General features: G+C 39.0%; 1 protein-coding gene across 3 annotated transcripts in view; it reads left to right on the top strand.

Annotated features, from left to right (window-relative positions):
• The window catches only part of MAGED1 (MAGE family member D1), a 64,939-nt gene that overhangs the window by 32,721 nt on the left and 6,936 nt on the right, over positions 1-25,282 (top strand). For 2 of the 3 annotated variants that reach the window (XM_008705462.2, XM_008705461.1), the window contains exon 3: positions 24,913-24,986. In XM_008705462.2, the coding sequence (XP_008703684.1) occupies positions 24,913-24,986 (74 nt within the window). Of the gene's footprint in view, positions 1-24,224; positions 24,380-24,912; positions 24,987-25,282 lie in introns of those variants that run through there. The other variant, XM_040631488.1, reaches the window with a different exon arrangement.

The following is a 25,282-nucleotide window of genomic DNA, read 5'->3' as shown; positions in this document are numbered from 1 at the left end:
CTCTCTATCCCAAATAAATAAATAAAATCTTTAAAAAAAATGCAACTATATCTGAAGCTCTATAAAGCGAAGTGCAATAAAACAAAATATGCCTATTTACCGTAGATGTAGATTAAACTGTTTTTTTCTCTTCCACTTTTCTTCTCCATCTTTTTATATAGTTGTAGCATATATTTTGGTTAATGATAATGTTTATATTGTGGTTGTGCAAACAGTGTACACTAAAGAGACAAGTAGGTAATTGTGATTATATTTCTCTTATATACATTTTTGTCATTTCTAGAGATAATAATTGCTTTTCACCTCCATAATTTAATATATTCCTCTCCTTTCCCTCCGATCTATCATGTCTGGGTTCTTTTTTTTTTCCAACATGTTCCCAAGTAAGATTATCAAAAAAAATTTTTTTTCCTGGAAATCCCCTTCGTAAGGCCTTTTGTTCTGCTTCAGTCTGGACTATTTGCACTCCTGATTCCTGGAAGCTTTTAGAATTTCCACTTCATCACTGATATTCTGAAATTTTGTGATGACGTGTAGATATTGCATCTATTATGCTGGACACTTGGTAGACTCCTTTAGTTTATATGTTCTTGTGCTTAGGCTCTAGAAATTTTATTATTTCTTTTAATAATTTGCAAGCTCCATAAGGACAGTGATTTTTATCTATCTTATTTCTGTGTCCCCAGTGCCTGAATAATAATAATGCCTGATACATGATAGGCACTTATTATTTGTTGAATGAATTGCTATTTACATTTAAAATAATATAAATAAAGTAATACCAGTAAACCTACTAGCCAGGACAAGTAATAGAACATTAGTGGTACCTTAGTGCCCACCCTCCCCATTGCCCTTCTCTGGTCACACTCCTGTCTGCCTCCACCTTGAGATAGCACTACTCTGGGCATTGTATTAATAATCCCCTTGGTTTTCTTACAGTTTTATCATCTATATGTATTACAGGTGGTATTATAAACAACATATTGTTCAGTTTTGAAAAAATTGAAAAGCAAGCACAAATCTGGTTGCATGAGGAATGGGTAATATTGCCCTTGTTAAAGTCTTCCGAGAAAACAGGTTCTGGGTCAAAGACTGACTTCACCTTCCCTGAGAATTTAATAAAGCCATTTCTGGGAAAATTGGTGAATGACATCATGAAGTTTGCTATTACTGATGAAAGTCCTATGTCTGTCTAATTTATTTTTTCTATTGTAGGTAACTTTTTCTACCTGTAAGCTTATAGGATGTTTTCTTTATTCTTTGAGTTCAGAAATTTGATCAGGGTATGCCTAAGTGTGTCTTAGAATGTAAGCTCCGTGAAGGCAGGGATTTTTGCCTATTTTGTTCACTGATAAATATCTTAAGTGCCTAAAAAAGTGCCAGATATATAATAGGTCCTTACTAATCTATTGATTAAATGACTGTATGGAAGCATAAATTAATAAATGGATGGGTGAATGGATAGGTAAATCAATCTTGTCTGGAATTCAGAGGGCCCTTTCTTTAGCTCAGGGAAATTCCTTTCTGTCATTTATTTAATGTGGCCTCTCTTGCCCATGTCTCTTTTATCCTTTAACTCCCCTATCCACCCACCTGTATTCACATGGTAGGTCCCTAAGTCTTTTGTCCCTCATTGACTCTATTACTTTATAATAATAGTAATTATTATGATTATTTCAGTGCTTTGGTATAAATCTTGCATTTCATTTTCTAGTCCAGTAACTCGGAGCTCATTAGTGACCCGTTTTCATTTTATTATTTAATTGAAACGTTTTAAAGCTTTGAACTTACAGAAAATTTTTGACATGTGTGTGCTGTACTTGACTTTTCTTAGCTGTTCTTATTACTCTTTAGTCAGGTTTTCACATATCTTACCCAACACTTTTGTTTCATTTCTCTTTGACTGCTGAGACATAGTTTTGCTTATATGTCTGTTTTTATGAGTGATCACTTTATTAGCCCCAATGTACATTGGAAAAGGCGCATTTGAGTCAGTACCTCTAGAACACCAACTGTGTAAGTATGAAAAGTGTTCCTATGCAAAAGAGGTCACATATGAACTCTAATCCTCACACTGTTGTATTTCCAGAGAACAGTTGGCATTTCTTCACACCACTGATTGTCCCAGGGTAGAACTGAAAATTTCAGTATTTGGTCCTAGTTACCTTGGACACAAATTGTACTCTGCAGGTGTTCTTTCATTGAGAGCAGACAAACACAGTATTTAAGTTTGTGTGCAAGGGCTCAAAAGCTAGCATGAAGCTAACTAGCAAAAAGAATGAGAACTAAAATGACCGTTAGATTTAAATTTTTAGAGAACTTGTTAACAGGAGCATCCTATCAGACTAAATCTAGTTTTTTATTAAAAGGTTTTTTTACCCTTTAAGAAATGGTTCACATTGATCTTTCTTTAATAAGGCTTCCCTACATCTGGATGAATGGCTAAACCCTTTTCTAATATTCCATATAAAGGTTTGCTACCCCGTCCCATGACAGAGCTCTTTTGGTTTTGCCCTCCTAGGACTTAACAGTATGGCCAAGGAAGATAGGTCCAGTTAGTGCCTGCTCCCCACTATCCTGATTAAGTAGCACCTACTGTACAATGGTAACTCTACTTCAGATTTTGGACTCCCTAATCCAGAGGAATTGGGAGTTTAGGGGTGGTGGACATACAGTTTCCTTGTTTAGACCTATTCTCCGTTTCTGCCAAGTGTTTGTTAATCAAAAACAAACTTCATGTAGAAACTTCTCTGTATTAAAACAATAAAGCTGGTAAAGAATTTTCATGATTTCAATGGTGTGGGTATTTTAAAAGACCAATAAATAACAATTTGTCTTCCCTGCCTAGGTTCAGAACCAATTGAAATATAAATTTAGGAATCAGATAGATGTAGATCAAAATATCATCTTCATTGCTGATAAAGATCATTGGAGAAGGCGGTGTTAGTGTGAACTTCCTAATGCTGGGCCCCAGAATTAGGCAGACTTACCTAGGCAATTACAAGCAATGCTGAAAAATCGAGAGACTCCAGGCCGAAAGTAGGCTCCTTATTGCATGGCAAGGAGCTAGTCAGAATGCATGTTCTCCATAGGCATAGAGACCCCTGGGAGAAAAGCAGAAAGCAAGAGCGTGAGCCAAGCACACTCAGATATGTCTCTCAAACATACTAGTCTTATAACTCATTCATTCTCCTGTGGGCAGAAAAGCAGGAGTGCTAGTCTACTTGAAGTTCTTCCACATGGAAATATGAGAAGTAAAGATTAAGTGTTCCCTCCAGCACAGCTCAGTGATATATTCAGTATTGCCATTTGCTTGAAGCTGTCTGTCTCTTCAGGACCAAAAATATCACAATTTTGCTGTAACAAGAAAAGCTATTAGTATATTTTGGGAAGACTTACGTATAGTGCGGATAGCTTAACTGCATAGATCATAATTAAAGACACATCAGTGAAGTATTTAAAAACCTCATCTAAATGCTGTAACAAAACATGAAGAAATGCTTCTTAAAGGCAAATATACCAAAAGGAATCCATTCACAACTATTAACCAAGTGAGAACATTAAATATTATACGTTTTGAGCATGATACGTTCCTCTACTTACTAGAGCTTTGCAGTGAAGCTTCAGGTGAGAAATTTCTCTGTATTATCTGGGTTCATGTAGTAGCCACATGTTGGGAAAGTGTATAGGTGTGGGTGGGGAGAAAAGGGAAGGGAAGGGAGAAAAGAAAATGAGATTTCAGGGAAAGGGCACCAAATTGTGGATAATCTGGGCCACGTGTTTGATGCAGAGATGGGGAGAGGATTGAGTGACAGTGGGATAGTGGGAGTGATATGAACAAGCAAGGTATGTGTGATAATCATGACATTGGGGACAGTGTGAATAATGAGGGAGAATGGTCTGAAATCACTGAAAATGAAGGGGTTGCCAGTGTGAATGCTAGTGATAGGACAAGATCAGAATATATGTGGTAATGGTAGTTACGGACACGATGTATGTCCTACTGTGAAAGATGAGAATTATGCATGTGTGTGTATGGTTGTGTGTGAGAGTGAGGAAGGAGAGATAATGGTAAAGGACACAGTGAGACTGGGATTATTATGTGTAAAAATGTGAATGGGTATTTCAAGTAGCCATGGGAGGATGTAGACAGTGGGTGGAATGGGGAAAGTTTAAGTGATGGTAGAAGACAGATTCATAGTGGAAGTGATAGGGTTAGTGTTTGAATGTGTGTGTGATGCTGGGGGAAATGAGAAGTGTATCTACTTTTGGGAGCAGATAGATGTGGTGAGTATGTGTGATAAGGGGGAGTGGAAAAGTGTTACGATAACTTGGAGTGTGGCTATCATGAGTGTCTGAGTGGGGTTGTTGAATAAATCCGTATGATGGGAAAATGCAGTTTCAAGTGTCAGGAACAGGAAAAGAATGTGTGTGACAATAGAGTTGATGTGGGTATTGGTTGTGAGTGTATAATAGGGAGATGGCATGAGCATGTGGGAAAGTTTTGGAAGATGACGAAGGTTTTATAGTGGGGTTATGGACTGTGTGACAGTGGGTGTGTTTAGACACTAATAATGTAGCGATTGAGTGATTATAGGTGTGGCTGAGTGATGGCAGTGCTATGTGTTGATTAGAACTAATTGTATTTGACAGAGTCATGGTACTGTATGGACATTGTGCGTATAATATAGGATAAGACAGTGGATGTGCAGGAATGGGAGTAATAGAGATAGTGTGCATGCTAGTGGGATAGTTCGGAGAATTGGGACAGTGTGTAGATATCATAAGTCATAAAGTAGTCATTATAAGTCATAGAGGGAGTTATGTGTGAATGAGATACTCTGTTAAAAACTGTGTAAGAGAGACAAATTTTTCATGTAATAGATCTGGAAATGAGTTGTTTAAAATGATTAGGAGATATCTTTCTCTTATCTAAAATCCAGTGGATTGAAGTCCAGGAACCCCATGATTTCATCAGTGCCCCTCACATACATATATTTTTTTTGTTTCATGATCTTTAGCATGTGGCTCCCATCTTTCAGGGGCCTCATGGTTGCAGGATGCCTTATACAACTTTATCCATCATGTCTGTTTCAGGTAGGAAGATAAGGAAGAGGAGAGAACAAAATACCTTGTCAGTAGAATCAGTCTCCTTTATATGGAGCTTTCCCAAAAATTTTACCCAACAATTTCCACTTAAATCCATAGGACAGAACTGACACATGGCCACCACTATTTGTAAGGGTGTCTGGGAAATATAAGTTTACAGCTAAGAACGTTGTCAACTATAATAAAAGTCAAGGTTTATTTAATAAGAAAGAAGGGATGTTAGGTTGGATATAGCCAGGAGAGGAGGAGAGTGGTTGCAGATATGGGAGAGAGTATAATTAAAAGATCAAAATCCCAGAGGTAACAGATACAGGTAGGATTCAATGTACAGGGGCACTATAAGACTGGCATGGTTTGAGATGCTGGAGATATCATGGTAAACAAAAATAGATATGTTTTCTCTGCCCTCATGAAGCTTACTGTCTTGTAATTAAAGACAGACATTAATCACAGACCCAAATATTTGTGAGGTTGACATTGTAATAAGTGTTGTGGAAGCTAAGTGCATGGTTCTGTGAATAGATTTAGAGGGTTTGACCCACTCTGAAGGCCAGCGAAGGAGGAAGTGACAATTGAACTGAGACCAGAAGGCAGATTCAGAATTAACTGGTTGAAGGATGGGTGGATGGTTGGGATGGGGGAAGAGTGTTCCCGGAAGAGGAAATGGCATGAACAAAGGCACTTCTGTGCTCCATTTATTTTTAAAATGTATTTTATTTTTATTTCATTTAGAATATTTGCTGTTGTTATGTCTTCAGGTTCACTCATCTATTTACTAGTTAATTCCATCCAGTGAATTTTTCATTTCAAATATTATGGTTTTTATTACTAGACATGATTTGCACCTTATTAAAAATGTCTCATTTCTCTACTTAACATGACTATTCTTCTAGCTTTTTGCACATAAGGAACACAGTTATAGTACTTTTTTTAGAGAGAGAGACAGAGAACTGTCGGATTGGAGGGAGGGGCAGAGGGAGAAGAGAGTATCTTAAGCAGGCTTTGCACGCAGTGTGGAGCCTACTGGAGCCTGAGGTGGGGCTCATTCTCACCACCCTGAGATCATGACCTGAACTGAAATAAAGAGTCAGACACTAAATCAACTGAACCACCCAGGCACCCCAATTACAGTGACTTTTTAAATGAGCTTGTCTGCTGAATATATAACATCTGTGTAAGTTGTGGGTCAGTTTGGATTGATTTTTTTCCCCTCATATTTTTCTGCTTCCTGGCTTGCCTGGCTTTGTTTTTTTGTTTGTTTGTTTTTTGAATGCTAGGCATTATGAACTTTACCTTTTGAACTCTACATTTTGGTGAAATCTTGGTAAATTTTTTGCCTTTTGGTGCTAGATATTTTTGTATTATACATCATCTTGAGGTTTATTATAAGATGTAGTTATTTAGAAGCAGTTAAATCTCTTTTGAGTCTTTTAAGTTTTAGGCAGGACCACAGAAATGTTTTTGCATAAAGCTAATTATCCCAGACTAGTGAAGCAAGGTCCATCTGAATACCCCATGCCTCAGGAATTATGAGTTATTCTGCTCTGGATGGTAGGAACAGGTGCGAACAGGCAGGAACAGGCATGATCCCCAGACCTGTGTGAGCTTTTGACATTTGTGTTCTCTAATCTTTCTGGGTGGTTCTTTCCCCAGCTTTGGGTACTTATTTATATGCATTAACTGATCAGTATTCTGCTGAATACTTTATGGCAATCTTTCGAAATTCTTGAGAATTCTCCTTAAGTGCAGCTCTCTACTTTTTGGTATTCTCTTCTCTGAACTCTAGCCACATTGTTCTTTCTGATCTCATCTCTGTCACCTCAACGAAGGAAATCCTCTGAGCTCTGACTGCATTCTCCTTCATTGCACCATGAACTGGAAACTCTTCCAAGTTGAAAAGGCTCACCTCATCCCCTGCCCACTCCCATCTTTCAGGGATCACTGTTTTTCACTGCCTGATGTCTGATGTCTTAGAAACAATGATTTCATATGTTTGTCCCCCTTTTTTAAGTGTTTCTCTCAGGTTGGAGGGTAAATCAGTCCCTGGTTTGCCTCTTAGGAAGCTGTATGGTGGAGACTCGTTAGATAATCCTTTCCTTTTACTTTTCCTTTTTTTTCTTTTTCTCTTCCTTTTCTTCTTTCTTTTCTCTCCTTCTCCTCTCTTCTCCTTTGAGCTTGTTGGTTTCCTCAGTACTGCCAAGTATCAGATATAAGTGACAGTTGTACTTCTAAAATTTTTGTTATCAAGATGAGAAGGAAGAGTCTGAACAAAACAAGAAACATATTCAAAATCAGGGGTATAAAGATTTTTGGATCATGGGATATAACCACATATTCCAAGGGTAAATCTTCATGACTTCAAACTTATATTTCTGAGTATAAAGTCAAGTTAAAGAGGCAGATTAACTTCCCTTCAAAGGATAGATGTTTTAGGCTTGGGATAGATACAGGATTGTATCCAAGACTATAGTAAGTGTTAGAATAATTGTGCTCTAATCTCAGACACTGTCGTACATGAGGATGAACCCATACATAGGACAGGCAGCCCATGGTGTGGGTCACAGGATCTTAGCTTTCTTTATCCAATTTCAGTTTCAGAGATCACAGGTCACCAAGAAGGTTATGATGGTGAGAAAACATGTATAAAGAGCATTAAAGAGCCTTTAGGCAGGCTTCAGATTTTGTTAACATCAGAAAATTCATCAGTAGAGATAAACCCTATGAATGTAGTGATTATGGGTCTTTGAACCAATGTTCAAATGTTAATTCAACTATACTGAATTAATGAAGAATTAATTAAGTGAAGAGAAGCCATAGGAAGCAGTTAATGTAGAAAAGCCTTTAGGAGGGAGTCAAACTTGAGTAATCATCACAAATTTCAATCTGGAGAGAAATTATTAAATATCCAAAATGTGATAAAATACTTCCCTCTGTTCTTACCCCATGCAGGTTCCCCCAGTCTCTATAAGTGATTCCTCAGATCCCTCCTCCCATGGCTTTTTGACAAAGGAGGGAAAACACTCTTTCCCAAGCCAAAGACTTACAACACTGTGAATTCTTCTCTAATTTTTCCTAGTCTCTAAGTACATTTGGTCAAAGGAATAGAATAAGTATTAGTAGGGTGACTAGTCTGCTGTTCTGCATAAGTCCTGTAAGATGTGTTCAGAACTCCTTGGTGGCTCCCTTTAGAATAGGGAGATACTTGGTATCTTTTTTTTTTTTTTAAGCTGTGTGTCTTTAAAATTCTGAGGCAACTTTAAAAGTCACATTCAATATCCTGCGAAATTTGTATTGTGTTTTCTTCATGCTGTAATAGAAATAGGCTTCTGTCATTGTTTAAACATCAGAATAATTTAGATTTGTATAATTTCCCACTAAGTGCAAAGTCTTCATAGGTAATTTACTAAGAAAGTATAGATTATTTTAGGTGCCAAGTATACATTTCTGAATTACTTTCCATAAAAATGAATATTTGCTTGGCTTTTGAATGGGTAAGGACATCCCTGGTATTTTTTTTAAATGGAGGAAATGACAGTGGAAAAGATGGTAATAGTTGCATGCCTTCCTAGATCAGGAATTCACAAACAAAATTAAAAGGCAAGCCACAAACCAAAAAAATGTATTTGCAACAAATATGATAGGCATAAAGTTAATATCCTTAATGTTTAAAGAACTCTCACAGAAGTAGAAATGACTAAAAAACACTGAAAAGTGTGTTCCCCTTCATTAATCACAAAGTAAATACAATTTAAATCAATTAAATATTTTGTCTATCAAACCAGAAAAGATATTTTTAAAGGAAATACTGAATATGATCAAGGGTACTTGAGAACTCTTCTACATTACTAGTGTTGATAAAACTTTCTGGAAAGCATTTGGGTATTGAATAACAGCCTTAAAATAGTTCATACCCCTTTGACCTAGTAATTCCATTTCTAATAATACACCCTAAGGAAATAATTGGAGATATGCACAGAACTTTGTGGGGAAAAATCACCACAATGATAATCTAATGAACAAAAATAAATAGAAACAACACCTTTGTTAATTAGTTGAGTAGGTACATTTATATAATGGGATATTATATAATTATAAAGAAGCTTACAAAGGCTTTTTAGTATCTTGGAAAATGTTATAATAATATCAGAATAATTATTATGTAACATTATGTTCTCAAAACAGTCTCAGATGCAGGATATTATCGTTGTGCATGTGGGGGTGTGTGTGCGATGTTGGAGTTGGTATGGACCATTTTTCCAGTGTTTTTCAGATGATCCTTGTTTCATAAAATGAAATCAGAAAATGCCATAAGCCGAAGTATGTGATGACTGAAGTCCAGCTCTATACCTGTTAACAGTTATTAATGCTTCATGATTCTCAAATTAGGTTATATTGATGCTGAACATCGAGGACACCTATGGAGCTAAGTCATATCCCAGGTACCCAAGAACATTCAGATATACCTATGAATTTTCTAGTGCAAATGACAGAAGGGCTCTAAGTCACAAGATACCAAAAGCCCATATGGTAAGATTATCTGATGAGATATCAAACAAACACCCTCAAACTGCATGGAGGTTCTACTTGCAGACTTCCTCTTGTCTCTTCTGATAACCTTCTCCTTGTTAATGGAATGTTAATTGCTGTAGTGATGGGAGTGAGGAATTAATTGGAAGGGAATAGGGAATTGGTCAGTGTGAAGGAAGATGTAACCTATTTAAGTTTATGCCAAGGTCATTTTTTTCCCAAACTACTTAGCATTTTTATTTTTTTATTTTTTAATAATAATATTTTTTATTATATTATGTTAGTCACCATACAGTACATCCCTAGTTTTTGATGTAAAGTTCCATGATTCATTACTTGCGTATAACACCCAGTGCACCATGCAATACGTGCCCTCCTTAATACCCATCACCAGCCTATCCCATTCTCCCTCACCCCCTGAAGCCCTCAGTTTGTTTCCCAGAGTCCATAGTCTCTCGTGGTTCAATCCCCCTTCTGTTTACCCCCCTTTCATTCTTCCCTTCCTCTTCCTACTGATGTCCCTGCTATTCCTTATGTTCCACAAATGAGTGAAACCATATAATTGTCTTTCAGTGCTTGACTTATTTCGCTTAGCATTATCTCCTCTAGTACCGTCCATGTTGCAGCAGATGTTGAGAAATCGTTCTTTTTGATGTATGCCAAGATCATTTGATGTCATCTTGAGATATCACTTTGCCTGCTCTCATGCTGCAAATTGGCATTAAAAACTCCATAAAGTATCTCAAAATTGTACAAGTCTAACTGGACTCAGTTTTGTTTACATTTGACTGAGATCCAGTAGTCCTTGAAAAGAGGTAATACATGTGTTTTTGCTCATCGTTTCCCCAGCACTTATAATGCGTAGCATCTAGTACACATACTTAAATTTCTTTTAAAATTCTTACACAGATATAAGTAAGGGAGGTAAAATCTAATTAGTTTCCATCCAAAAACATGGAAGGATGTAAGAATTCTATAGTGCTCATTTTGAGGCACCATAATGTTTTTTACATTTTTTAGTTTTTTTTAATTCCAGTATAGTTAACATACAGTATAATATTAGTTTCAATTAGTTTCAATTAGTACAATATAATGATTCAACAAATCTATACATTGCTCAGTGCTCATAATGATAAGTGTGCTCTTTATTCCTCGTCACCTATTTCACCCATTCCCCCACCCACCTCCCCTCTGGTAACCATCAGTTTGCTCTCTGTAGTTGAGTCTGTTTCTTCGTTTGTCTCACTCTCTCTCTCTCTTTTTTCCCTTTACCTGTTGGTTTTGTGTCTTAAATTGCACATAGAAGTGAGTTCATATGGTATTACCTTCCTCTGACTAACTTATTTCCCTTAGCATTATACTCTCTAGCTCCATTCATTCTTTGTTATGGCTGAATAATATTCCATTGTGTGTGTGTATGTGTGTGTGTATAGTGTGTGTGTATATATATATATATATATATATATATATATATATATATAGTATATGTATATAAGTATACATTTCTGAATTACTTTCCATATATGTATATATATGTATATATATATACACATACACACACACACCACATCTTCTTGATCCATTCATCTATCAATGGGTAGTTGGGCTGCTTCCATAATTTGGCTACCTACAATAAGCATAGGGATGCATATATCCCTTTGAATTAGTGTTTTTGTATTTTTTGGGTAGATACCCAGTAGGAAGCATCCTAATATGTTTTATGCTTGGGTCTCAATGTATAGTACCTATATAGAAGTTTCAAGAAGGACCCATTATTTCATATGATTATTTTATCATTTACTCCACTATGATTTTGGTTTTATTATTTCTTCTTGCATATCTGTTAAGTTATGATTTGTATATTTATATTACGCAGTGAACTTTTCATCTAAAATAATGTTTTACCTTAAAGTCCTATGTCTGGGGGCACCTGGGTGGCTTAGTCGTTAAGCGTCTGCCTTCGGCTCAGGTCATGATCCCAGCGTTCTGGGATCGAGCCCCACATCGGGCTCCCTGCTCAGCAGGAAGCCTGCTTCCTCCTCTCCCACTCCCCCTGCTTGTGTTCCCTCTCTCGCTGCCTCTCTCTCTGTCAAATAAATAAATAAATAATCTTAAAAAAATAAAGTACTGTGTCTGATATTAATATATCATTTGTTTATTGTGTACCATAACTTACTCCATCTTTTTATTTTTATCCTGGATATATGTTTATGTTTCTATTATGTTTTGCATGCAATAATGGGGAAGTGTTTTGCATAAATTTCCATTGATTAAAGCATCCCAAAATATCTATAATTGCAGTTTTTATTTGCTCTTTGAAGGAAAGCTTCATTTATTCCCTCTCCACTGCTCCTGTCTTTATGTAGTTCCAAGTTTCTGCCCTATATTGTTTTCCTTCTGCTCCAAGAAAATCTTTTAACATTTCTTGTAGGATAGATCTACTGTGATGAATTCCTTCAGTTTTTGTTTGTCTAAGAAAGTATTTCTCCTTCAATTTTAAAGGATACTTTGCTAGATATAGAAATGTAGGTCAGTGGGTTTTTTTCTTTAACGTTTTAAATATTTCACTCCACTCTCTTTTTGCTTGCATGGTTTCTGATGAGAAACCTTCAGTAGTTCTTACCTATGTTCCATTATAAGTAAGATACGTTTTTCTTCTAGCTTCTTTGAGGATTTTCTCTTTGTCTTTGGTCTTCTGCAGTTTGAAAATTATGTGCCTCAGTGTGAATCTTTTAGTATTTACCTGTTTGATGTTCTTTGGGCTTCCTGGATCTGATTTGTTGTCTTCATTAATTTTGGAAAATTCTTAGCATTATTTTTTGCAATATTTCTTCTGCTTCATTCTTCTCCCTCTGTGTACCAGTTATGCATATGTTGCATCTTTTGAAATTGTCCTATGGTTCTTAAATGTTCTGGTTTTTAAAAATTATTTTTCCTAATTACCTTTCAGTTTGGGAGGTATCTCTTAATCCACTTTCCAGCTTTCCTCAGCTGTGTCCAGTCTACTAATGAGTTCACCAAAGGCATTCTTCATTTGTTATGATTTTTTCTAGCATTTCCGTTTGGTTTTTTTCTTAGAATTTCCATCACTCTGCTGACTTTACCCATATCCTTGATGTTGTTTGCTTTTTTTCATTAGATCCTTTAACATATTAATTACAGTGTGTTGAATTCCCTGTCTGATAAGTCGAACACTCTTTCATATTTGAGTCTTATGCTTCCTTTGTCTCTTCAGACTTTTTCTTCTTGCTTTTTGGTGTGCCTTCTAATTTTTTGTTGAAAGCTGGATATGATGTTTAGGTAATAGGAAGTTAGATAGATTGGTCTCTAGTGTGAAGATACATGTTAATCTTGCTAGGAGTGGGCTTTGTTTAAAGTTTCCTTTAGCGTTAGGTGTCAGAGGCTCCATATTCTTCTAGCATCCTTGATTTTGTTTCCTCTTTTGACTTTGGGCTTCCTTAAGTCCCCTTCCTTAGAGAGTCTTTGTCTTGCAGTTCATTGTGTTATAGCCCATTGTTAATATACTGGAGCCCTGTTGCTGTGGTGGTATGGTATGGGAGAAAAGGGAGTGTTTTGTAATATTCCAGTTAAATCTCAGAGTTTTAGTGGGCCTGTGACCTTTACAGGTATTTCTTCTTGTGTAGCCCCCCTCTCTGTGCCCCTACCTTAGGTGAGATAGGAAAGCTAGAGGGTTTGGAATGAGAAGGATACCCTTCCTCCATGGCTCTGGAACAAGGTTCTGGTAGTCTTTTCTCCTGGAGAGTAGGCCTTTGTTGTGGAGAAGGCTCTGGGCATATTTCATAAGGATATTCACAAGGACTCTTCCTCTGTACTTGCCAGGGCCACAAGGGTGTCTTTCTTGGATCTGCACTCTGAGAACCCGGTGAGATTCCTGGAAGTAAAGCCCATGAAAGTGTGCCTCCCCCCAAGACTACCACTCCCAGGAGTTTCTCACTTTCACTCTAGTCCACACACAGCCTCCAGCATCTTGTCAAAATTATCAGTTAAGTGTTCCTACAAGTTTATAGCTTTAGTGGCTTCTGTTTCAGGTAAGTATATCTCATTTGTGATTCTGGATTTGCCTATTCCTCAAGATTTCAGGATGGTGGTTTGTTCTGAAACATCATTTCTCTGTCGGGTCCAAGAAAAGTCATTGATTTTTAATTTGTTTAGCGTTTTGTTGTTTTTATCACTTCTTTTCAAGGCTGTACCTCCATCTTCACATTGTGTTGATAAGAAAGACAAGAAGCAAAGAGTCAGTAGATACTGTGGGTTCCTGGAAACTGGAGAAACCTAGGCCCTGTATTTCAGGGATGGAAAGAAACCCCAGGTTGGTTTGTGAGATCCTCTACCAATGTGATCTTGTGCCTCACTTCCTGGGTAAGGCCAGGAGAGATGAAGACTACAAAATAGAAATGGTTGTGTGGTGTCTATAGGGATTTTGAGCTTTAGGCCTCCTCATATGGTTTCTCTCAGCTCAGGGTATCATGGGAGTAAACAATGTGGTAAGCAAAGACAGCCTCACAGAGATGAACAGGCCCCATTATATGATAGGAGCAGCGGAATATTTCCCATGTATATGAGTGGTATGTGACGCCCTCAGAGAGAGTCAGACCCCAAGAGGGTTTTGTAGTATAGAATGAGGTTCAAGTCAATAGCTACCTGCTTGGACAGACATTGGTGAACCAGATATCACATGAATGTCAGAGTGGATATGGGCTACTCAACAGAACCCATTCTGATGTTTTGACCCCAAGGTCTCATAACTGAGACACAACCCCAAAGACATAGAATTTATAAAATGAGTTGCAGAGAAAAAGAAAACTTGTATTTCCTGCATACCTGAATTTGTCAGATAATATTCATACCTGATGAACAACCAGCAGCAGAAAGTATGTGATAAATGATGAGTACAGTAAACAAATTTATCTGTTCAAAATGTGGGGCACATGGTTCTTACTAGTTGAAAACCACAGTGGTCTTACCTCAAGGCAAGAGTGACATCATGTGAGAAATGACCTGTGGCACTTTGCTGGGTACCAAATGTAAAGGGAACTGGGTATTTGAGGAGGAAAAAAGAGGAACTTCTTACATTCAACATTCTTCTCTCTGCAGAGTGAAATCTGCCGTTTTTAAAGGTGTGATTCCATGTCATTTCTTCTTCTTGTCCCTGTCCCTCTTACTTCAAATCTTTTCTCCCTCATCATTTCCTCTACTCCCTTCTTTCCCATGAAACCCCCTTCTTCCTTCTCCTTTTTAATTTTCCTTTCATCTACTTATTAATCTCTCTAACTCCTCCTGTCTCCCCCTCATACTCTTCTATCCTACATCTCTTCTTCCTTCTGCATTCTATTTCCTTACTCTCCTTCTTACTGGTTTTTCTGTTTCAGCTTAATATCTATTCTTTCTCCACTCTTATTTCTCCTTATCTTAATTATTCGATTTACTTGCAGCTATTTTCATTCATCCTTTCTCTGATCCCTGTTTTCTTCTTTCCTTCTTCTATCTATTCCTCTTCCCCCCTTTTGAATTTTTCTTTCTCTATTTCTCCCTCTATGCTCCTTTCTAACAGTAAGATAGAATAGAATGCAATTAAGGTGTACTTAAAATGGTAGACTCAACAGGAATAGGTGATGGATTAGGTTTGTGAGTAAGGCAGAGGAAATATTATGAATAAGTAAAATAGGAAGAGAAACTACTAAATATGGTTTTTAAAACTACGTATAAAAGAACAACAAACATTCTAAATGGTGAAATGGTAAAGTCATTTCAGGAAAAAGAAAAGGATGTTGCTTATTGAGATTATTACCCAAAATTGTTCTTGATGTTTTAGCAGATCATCTAAAACAACAAAATAAGTGCTGTATATATTGTAAAATAAGAGATCAAATTATTTTTCTTACAGTATGACTGTACATTATAAATTCCAATAGTTGTACATTTTTAAAAAGCATCAGAATTGAGGACTTCTGCTTCCAGCAGGAAGGGGTAAATGGTATAGATACGCTTTTTCCCCTATTGATCCCTGGGCATTGTATATAAACCAAACATGAGAAGACCTTGAAAGTTAGAGATAAGATGGCAAACCTTCTAGGGAATTTGGATCCCAAAGAGTGACATGGTGGTGAGTTTCCTGGGTTTTCTTTTGGCCTCATATATCCCAAAGCAGATGCTGAAGAAGCTTGCAAACTGGAAACACCAAAGGACATAGACCAAAAAACAAAAAGCCCCAACATAACTCTGTTCTTAACATATCTAAAAGACAGAGACAGCATAGCAAGACAAAAAAATTTTTTTAGACAATAACTGCCCTACTCTAGCTAAATGCCAGAGGGGAGACTGTGGCCTTGTGCCTACCAGCAAAAGCCAACTAGAGACCCTCTACTTCCACTCTTGCCAGGCTGTAATGAGGTCTTTAATCTCCTGACAGAGTGTCAGGGAAGGGCAAATAGGGAGTGGGAATAATAGCCCAATCCCCACAATGTCAGAAACTATGTGGGGAGCCTGGCTCTCTATCACTGAAGATGATAATGAGATGCATCTCCCCCTAACCAATGAAGTCACGTCAAAAGAAGGCACAGTGGACAAATGGGATTTTTATTACCACCCAGCACTAAAAATAATACACATTTACCATGTAATTAGGTACCCAGCTCCCTCCCAGTCAGGCTGATACCAGTAAAACCTTAGTATGGAGCTGGAACTCTCACTTAGCCCTCAATGAAAACGAGCCCCTCTCTCTCAGGTGCCAGTGGTGGCTGAGTAGGAATGTGGACCTAGCTACGTGTGGTAAAACAGAAGATTTAAATAAGATTCAATCCTCATAACATACTATGCAAAATATCTAAGATTCAGTTGAAAATGACTAGTTATATCAAGAGCTATGATAATTACAACTTGAATGAGAAAAGACAGTCAACACACGCCAGCACCAAAATGACACAGATAATAGAATCATCGAACAAGGATTTTTAAATAGACGTCATAAACATGTTTCAGTGAACAGTCGTGAGCATTCTTAGAACAAATGGAAAAATAGAAAGTCTCAACAAAGAAACAGAAAATCTTCCAAAGAGGAGTGCCTGGGTGGCTTAGTTGGTTATGTGTCTGCCTTGGGCTCAGGTCATGATCCCAGGGTCCTGGGATGGAGTCCCACATCAGGCTCCCTGCTCAGCGGGGAGTCTGCTTGTCCTTCTCCCTGTGCCCTGCCCATGCTTTCTCAGTCTGTCTCTCTCTCAAATAAATAAATAAATCTTAAAAAAGAAGAAAATCTCCCAAAGAAATAGAAGATACAAAGAAGAATCAAAAAGAAATTTAAGAACTGAAAAATCTAATAAATGAACTTTAAAAAAAACCTCAGTAGGTGACTTCAACAAGAGAATAATATAACAGAAGAATAAATCCGTGAACTCTTAAGATGGAACAATAGAAATTATCCAGTCATACCAAAAGAGAAAAAAATAGAGTGAAAAACAAAAACAGAGCCTCAGGCCCTTGTTGGACTATTACAAAAGATTTAACATGGGTGTTGTCATAGTCACAGAAGAAGAAAGAAGGGCTAGAAAAGTAGCTGAAAATTTTCCAAATTTGGAAAAGAGCATAATCCCATAGGGTCAAGAAGCTGAGTAAACTCCAAAAAGGATACAGCCAAATAAATTCGTACCAAGGCTTATCATTTTCAAACTTGTGAAAGCTAAAGACAGAAATTAAGAATCTTGAAAGCCGCCGGACAGAGAAATGATACTTTACCTGTAGGAGAACACCAAATTGATAACAGCAGATATCTCATTCGAAACCATGGAGGCCACAGTATTTTTCAAGTGCTCTGAGAATGAAACTGTCAACCCAGAATTATATATCCAATAAAAATATTCTTTAGTACCATATAGAGGAAATTGAGACGTTTTCAAAAGAAGGAAAACTAAGAGAATTTGTTACCAGCCTTCCTATCCTAAAAGGATGGCTAGAGGAAGTTCTTGAAAAAGAAAGGAAATGATAAGAGAAAGGGTCTTGGACCATCAGTAAGGAAGAGAGGACAACAAAATAAAATATGAGTAAACATAATAGACTTTCCTTTCTCTCTTTTTTTTTTTTAAGATTTTTATTTATTTATTTATTTGACAGAGATAGAGACAGCCAGCGAGAGAGGGAACACAAGCAGGGGGAGTGGGAGAGGAAGAAGCAGGCTCATAGCGGAGGAGCCTGATGTGGGGCCCGATCCCATAACGCCGGGATCACGCCCTGAGCCGAAGGCAGACGCTTAACCGCTGTGCCACCCAGGCGCCCCCTTTTTTTTTTTTTTAAGATTTTATTTATTTATTTATTTGACAGAGATAGAGACAGTCCTTTTTCTCTTGAGTTCTTTAAATTATACTTGATGATTGAAGCCAGAATTAGGACACCATCTGTCTGTAGTTCTCAGTGTATGAAGAGATATTTAAGATGATTATATATATATATATAAACTTAATATATAAATTATATTATAAATGTAATATAAATGATGGTAAAAGTATGTAAACAGAGGTAAGTTTTCTATACTTCACCAAACTGGCAAAGTGTTACATGAGTGGTGTGTTGATCTTAGACTTCTCAGCCTCCAGAACTGCAAGAAATAAATTTTATAAATGTGTATGTGTGTGTGTGTGTGTGTGTGTGTGTGTGTGTAAATGTAATTAGGCACCCAGATCTCTCTCAGTCAGGCCAATATTAGTAAAACCTTAACATGTATGTGTGTTGGGACAACTGGGTGGCTCAGTCAGTTAAGCATCTGCCTTTGGCTCAGGTCATGATCCCCAGAGTCCTGGGATCGAGTCCCGCATCAGGCTCCTTGCTCAGCTGGGAGTCTGCTTCTCCCTCTGCCTGCTGCTCCCTCTGCTTGTGCTCTCTCTCTCACAATCTCTCTCTGACAAATAAATAAAATCTTTAAAAAATAAAATATATGTGTGTATATACAAGTATACGCACACATATATATGAAATGATAATATATAATATATATAATGTGATACCTATAGCAATCACTATAAAAGTCTGTTTAATGTTATATGCTCAAAAACATAGATAAAATAGACTTTGTCTTAGTCCATTTGGGCTGCTGTAATAAAATACGACAGACTAGTAGCTTATAAACAACAAATTTATTTATCACAGTTCTGAGGGTGAGAAGCCTAAGTTCAGGGTACCGGCATGGTTGCATTTGGTGAGGTCTCTATTCATAGCCCTCTTTTCATGGCCTCTTCTCACTGTGTCCTCACATGGTGGAAGGGATTAAAAATATCTCTGGAGCCTCTAAGGTACTAATCCCTTTCATGAGAACTCTACCCTCACAACCTAAACACCTCCTAAAGACCCATCTCCTAATACTATCATCTGTGGGGAGGTTACGATTTCAACATAGGAATTTTAGAGGGATACAAACAGAATAGCAGAATTCTACAAAAAAGTTTAGCTCTTCAGAAGGCAAGAAATAAAGAAATGGAAAAGAGAAAAAGAAACCAATTAGAAAATGGGCAAAAGACATGAAGAAACATTTTACCAAAGAAGATACATGGATGGCGAGTAAGTACATGTTAAAAATGTTCAACATCATTAGACGTTAGGGAAATGCAAATTAAAACCACAATGAGTTATTAGTTCACATTTATGAGAGTGGCTTAAAAAAATACAACAGGTTGCTGGCAAGGATTTGGAGAAAATGGATCATTTACACATTGCTGGTGGGAATGTAAAATTGATACAACCACTCTGGGAAAGTTTGGCAGTTTCTTATAAAACTAACATTCTTATTATACTACTCAGCAATTGCAGTCTTGAGCATTTATCCCAGAGAAATGAGAACTTATGTTCACAGAAAAAAAATTATACGCAAATGTTTATAGCAGCTTTATTCGTAATAGTCCCAAACTGGAAACTGCCCAGATGTCCTTCAGTGGGTAAATTTTTAAACCAGCTGTGGCACATCTATATCCTGGAATAGTACTCAGCAATAAAAAGGAACAAACCATTAACACATACACATAACAATGTGGGTGTGTCTCACAGGCATTATGCTGAGTGAAGAAAAAGTCACAATGTGACATTGTATGATTCCAATTTTATAACCTTTTGAAATGTTGAAATTACAAAGTTGGAGAACACATTAATGGCTGCTAAGGGTTAGGGATAGTGGAGGGAAGGATGATGAATGTGAGTGTAAAGGGGTAGTACAGGGAAATCTGTGGGGTTAGTATAATTCTGTACATTGGTTGCTATGGTGATTACTATAGAAACCTCCCCACATGTGATAGAACTATATGCATATATCATACCAATGTCAATTTCTTGGTTTTAATACTGTATTACAGTTTCATAACTGTGCCCATTGGGGGAACTGGCTGAAGGGGTACATAGGACTTCTCTGTATTATCTTTGCAATTTCCTGTGTATCTATAATTATTTCAAAATAAAAAGTTAAAAAACTTTTAAAGTAGAATTAATAAAATAATTTGTTTTTTCAAAAATCATGCCATAAGTATTAGCTGGTTGGCTGCCATTACTGCCACCACTGAACACTGGATACTAGATGCTGCCCTTAGCCCTGCTACCAGTGCTGCTCCTAGAAACTGGATTGTAGAAAAGAATTGATTCCACAGGTGTGTGGGGTCTATAAATCCTGTGATTTCCAAAAAATGTCTGTACATTCCAAAGATAGGTCTGGCTCTTAACAAGCTCCTGGGGGATAATCTCCAAGCCCTTGGAATATCCTGCCTGATCAGAGTGTCTTTTTGTTCACTTGGAACTTTGGGCCATACTAGATAGTTTATGTTAACAGTGTGATTTATAGTGGGCCTTGGCCCATTTTGTATTATATAGTGGGCCTCTGGTCTTGTAGCACCTCTGCACAGCCTGGAGGCTGAGTAACTAAGGTCAGCCACACGAGTGTCTAGTGCCTATCTGATTGACCCCCAGTAAAATCCCAGCTCAGGGAAATTTCCCAGGTTGCCACATATCTTGCTGGGAGATTTAAGCACTGGCCATCCAACTCCACTGAGAGAAGACAGCCAGAAGCATACGCCTGGTTTCTCCTGGAATCTTTCCTGTGCACCTTTTGGTTTTGTTGATTTAAAATTAGTATGCTTTTGCTGTAATAAACAATAGCCATGAGCATAACACCTCTGAGTTCTTTGAGTTCTTCTAGTGAATCATCGAACCTCAGGGTAGTTTTCAGGACCTGCCACACTGGTAAATCCTAGATCACATTCTCTTGGCTGCTACGGGAGTGTGAAAAAGTGAACATCTGGCCTTTATAAAGGCTTTTGCAGTTTGAACTGTTATGTAATATAGAGTATATACACAGTGTTCCCTTATTAAAATGTGAAAAAAATAATTGAAATATATCTAGCCCTAAGGGTTTTCAGTAAGCATCTGTGGGACTATATAAAGAAGTTCTAAAAATAAGACAGACAACACAAGATAAAGTACTTGCACAATTACTTTACAAAAGAAATCTAATAGTTCCATTAATATATGAATGTGTGTTTCACTATTTACATCAGAAATGTAAATTAAGCCACAGGAGATACCAATAAAGTACACATCACATTGGCAAAAGGTTGAAAAAGTTTTTATATTACCAAGCACTGTACAGTATGTCAGTCTTATTCCTGGGCATCTGGTGTCACAGGAATGAAGAACATTAAGCATAAAATACGAGGATATATGTACAAGTATTTTATTGCAGTGTTTGTGTGTATGTGCTCCCCAAAACCTTGAAACTAGAATGACCATCAGTGGGGAAATGATTGACTACGTTGCAGTATATCCCTATCATGGAATATTATGCAGCAATGTAAAAGAGTGGGGAAGAGGTAGATCAGTGTTAATTAAAATAAATCTGATACATTGAAGTGTATATGATCTTAATTTTTGTAAAACAGTAAAAAAATAAGATGACTTTTTGAACATGGAAAGTTATAAAAATGGTTGTTAAAATGCATGTTTGGCAGATGAGGGTTGAGGTGGAGGAAAGGAGTGGGAGGCAGAAGCAAAAGAATGCAATTTAAAATATGACATATGATCCCATTTATGTAAGCATATATATGTTATGTGAAAAGGTAGCATCAAAATCTTACTAGCGGTTGTCTCAGGGTGGTGTGGTGCCATTTGGAGTGATGTTTACTTAATTTTTAAAATATTTGATGTTTAAATTTTTATTTTTTTATCTTCATTTTTTAAAGATTTTATTTATTTATTTTGAGTGTGTGTGAGTGGGGGAAGGGGCAGAGGGAGAGGAAGAGAATCTCAGACTCCCTGCTGAGCGTAGAGCCCAAAGCGGAGCTCCATCTCACAACCCTGAGATCGTGACCTGAGCTGAAATCAAGAGTCAGAGGTTCAATCGACTGAGCCACCCAGGCGCCCCAATATTTAAATTTTTAGTGACAAATATGCATTGTTTGTATAAGGAAAAGTAAGTGAACTCATCACAGGAAGGAAAAAAGAATACCTCTCAGGTTTCTTGCTTGAGCAACAGGGTGGATGGTGTGATTCATTCTTTTATTAACAAACATTTTTGAGCATATAAAATACGCCAGGTATCATTGTAGGTACAGGTTACACAGCAATGAATAAAATAAATAAAAATCCATCTCCCTAAAAGGCTTTTTGTTCTAAGGGAGAGAGAGTGGCATGACTAGAGGAGAAACACAGTGTTGGTGAGGAAGAGGATATAAACAAAGGAATCAGTTTGAGACTGTTAAATTTGAAAATATTGAGGGATATCCAGTTGCATAAGAGAGGCAGGCAGTTGGATTATGGATCTAGAATTCATAGGCCAAACCAAGACTGGAGATACAGATACAGAAGCAGATAGCATTTAAAATGGTGTTTCAGACCTTCTTTCCTGAGTCTGATCACGTCCCACTGCAGACACTTTACAGAGGAAGTGCTGAGGAAAAACAGGCAGCTGACAGGGGAGGTTGCTATGCAACAGATGAGGAAAGTCATCCAGCCAGGCAGAATTGATGTTGGCCCTTGGGGACCAAATGCTGCCATCCTTCCTAGCATTAGCTTTCTTTCATATGCAGACTCCTGGCAGAAGCTGATGCCAGAACAAATGTGAAATGTACCAAGGTCTGCCTTGTATTTTTGGAAAGTATCAGTTCAATTTGAGTCATTTCACATCTGTATATGATTTTCTGTCTGAGTCTCCAGTCATGTGGAAGCATAGCAGCATGTGTGTCCTTGGGTCCAACTCCAGTCAGTGCTATTTGTGCTTCCCATTTTGTATATTGAGAATCTGGCTCAGAGAAGTGGAATGACCTGAGACAGCTCACACAGCTAGGGGTAGAATGGCCCAGCAATTCGTCCCAGGAATTGAGGCCTGAGCCCTGGAAGGAACCAGGGTAAACATTTACACTGAATGTGGGCTTGCCATGGTTCAGACGCACAGGTGCCTGATTGTCCTGGCTGCTCAAGCAGGCACCAGGAAGGCCTCAGGGGCAGCGGTGTTTGTGCCACTCACAGGGAGAGAACTGACAATCGGAGCAGGGAGTGGACCCCCAGGAACAATTCCCACACCTGGATGGACCCACATGGGGTGGGGACTAAGGGTCTCTCTCTATGTTCTCCTAAATGCAGAGCATGAGCTTAAAGTCTCCGGAGAACACAAACCTTGCTTGTTTGGGACAGGTGTTGACAGGGCAGGGGAGGTGTATGTGTGGGATTTGTCGCTCAAAACTGAAGAGGGGAGGGTGCCTCAGTTCCTGGGCCAGCACTAGTGGAACATGGGTTTTGGATTAAGGAAAACCTAAGGCCCACATTTTGCATTTTCTCTTTACTGGCTCTGGCCTTGTCTAGTTCATGCAGTGTGTCTGTGCTTTAGCTTTCTGACCTGTAAAATGGGGATGCTGATATCCACTCCCAGGGCTGCCTTAAGAGAAAGACAAGCCCCAGCACAGATTGCGCTGTGATGTTCAAGCTGTTCCCTTCCCTCCGCTCCTCACCTGCACACAAAATATGCGCATGGCTGGAGCTGCACAAAGAGCAGGAGAGAAGCTAATGTTTATGAGTCTGGGATCTGTTGAGGGGGATCATACAGATTCTTGTGGCAGGTGCAGACTTCTTCTACCTCCAACAGTGTATTCTCTTTGGCCATTCCTTTTCCTGGGTGAGCTTAGCGGGAGCCTAGCACTTGTTGCAGTTTGAGACCCCACACGGACACCTCCTTAATAGTGACTTAAGTGGTGCTAGGCAGGGGGCTAGAGATGCTTGCCGACCGGACAGGAGGGGCCACAGAAGGCGAGGGATAGAACAGAGACGCATTGCGGAAAAGGTAGGGGGCCGGTGTGTGGGGCAAGGGGTGGGACCTAAAGGCACAGCGCATCTGTTTGGGGGAGGGGATATTGATGAAGGAGGTGGGACCGTGGTATACTGTCGACCTGGTTGGTGGTGGGATGGTGTGTTGGCAAAGGGGCGGGATTGCTTCCCCTTGCACATGCGCACCATGGTGTTCGGGACGAAGCTTTTGTTGGGGAAGCGGGCGGGACTTTTATTTGGTCGGTCAGTTCTTGCGCATGCGCATAACTATCTGAGGCGGTGGGTGGTATATTAGGCGGAGAGGCGGGGTCGTCCTAGCTGCCGCGCTGGCATTTTCTCCTGGACAAGGAGAGGGTGCGGCTGCGGAGAGCCGAGCACTGCAATCCCGATCCTCTGAGTCGTGAAGAAGGGAGGCAACGAGGGGGTTGGGGTTGGGGCCTGAGGCAAGGTGAGAATTAGCCCCCAGACAGGGCATCTGCCCCCTGGTGCGGGCCCCCCATTTTTCATTTCGATCCCTTTACCCCGGATTCCGATCCCCCTTCCACTCCCCGAACCCCCCATTCACACCCCTCACCCGATCCTCCCTTGCTCAGAACCCCTGTTCGTTCTCCGAACCCCTCCCATCGTTAAAAATCTCCACAGATTTCTTGACCTCAATCTGTACTGTCATACGATTCCTCCCGATTCGAAACCTCCATTCAATTTACCATATGCGAGTCCCAACCCACTCCCCCTGGATTCAGAACTGTTAATGGCTTTCCGAATCACGATTTGAAGCTTCTCCCCGTCAGTAGCTTCTCGGGATTCAGAGCCTCCATCCTGACACCCATTCACTTTTCCCACTCTGATCCCGCCCGTTCCCCTCACATTCAGCGCCTCATTCGCCCCCACAGTCAATCCCAGACACCTCCCCACCCAAATTCGGCTCTTCATATTTGCCCTCTGTGGTATAACGCCCAGCTCCTCCCCCACATCCCCCAGGCTCTGCTCTTGCCAGAGGGACAGGAGCCATGGCTCAGAAAATGGACTGTGGTGCGGGCCTCCTCGGCTTCCAGGTGAGATCTCCACTCCCCACCCCACCATTTCCCTAGCCGACAGTTCCCTGGGGTCCCTTTGGCCGTCCAAAAGCCTGGATCTGATTTTGCCCTCTTCGTGCCTAGACTCCGTCGTCTTTCAAATTCCCATGGTTTATGGGGGGGGGGGAGGGGCGTCCCTTTTCAGCCATCAGTCCCTGCTTAGAGAAAGGGGAGACCCTGTTAGTAGTCAGGGCAATCTGCCCAGAGAATGCGGGTTGGGTAAGGAACCATTTTTTTCCACAGTCCTGACGCTTTTAGAGCAGTCTGCCACCCCC

The sequence above is a fragment of the Ursus maritimus genome, assembly GCF_017311325.1.
Source record: "Ursus maritimus isolate PB19 chromosome X unlocalized genomic scaffold, ASM1731132v1 scaffold_X1, whole genome shotgun sequence".
NCBI lineage: Eukaryota > Metazoa > Chordata > Mammalia > Carnivora > Ursidae > Ursus > Ursus maritimus.
Note: the sequence above shows the minus strand (reverse complement) of the source record. Positions and strands in the feature narration are given on the sequence as shown.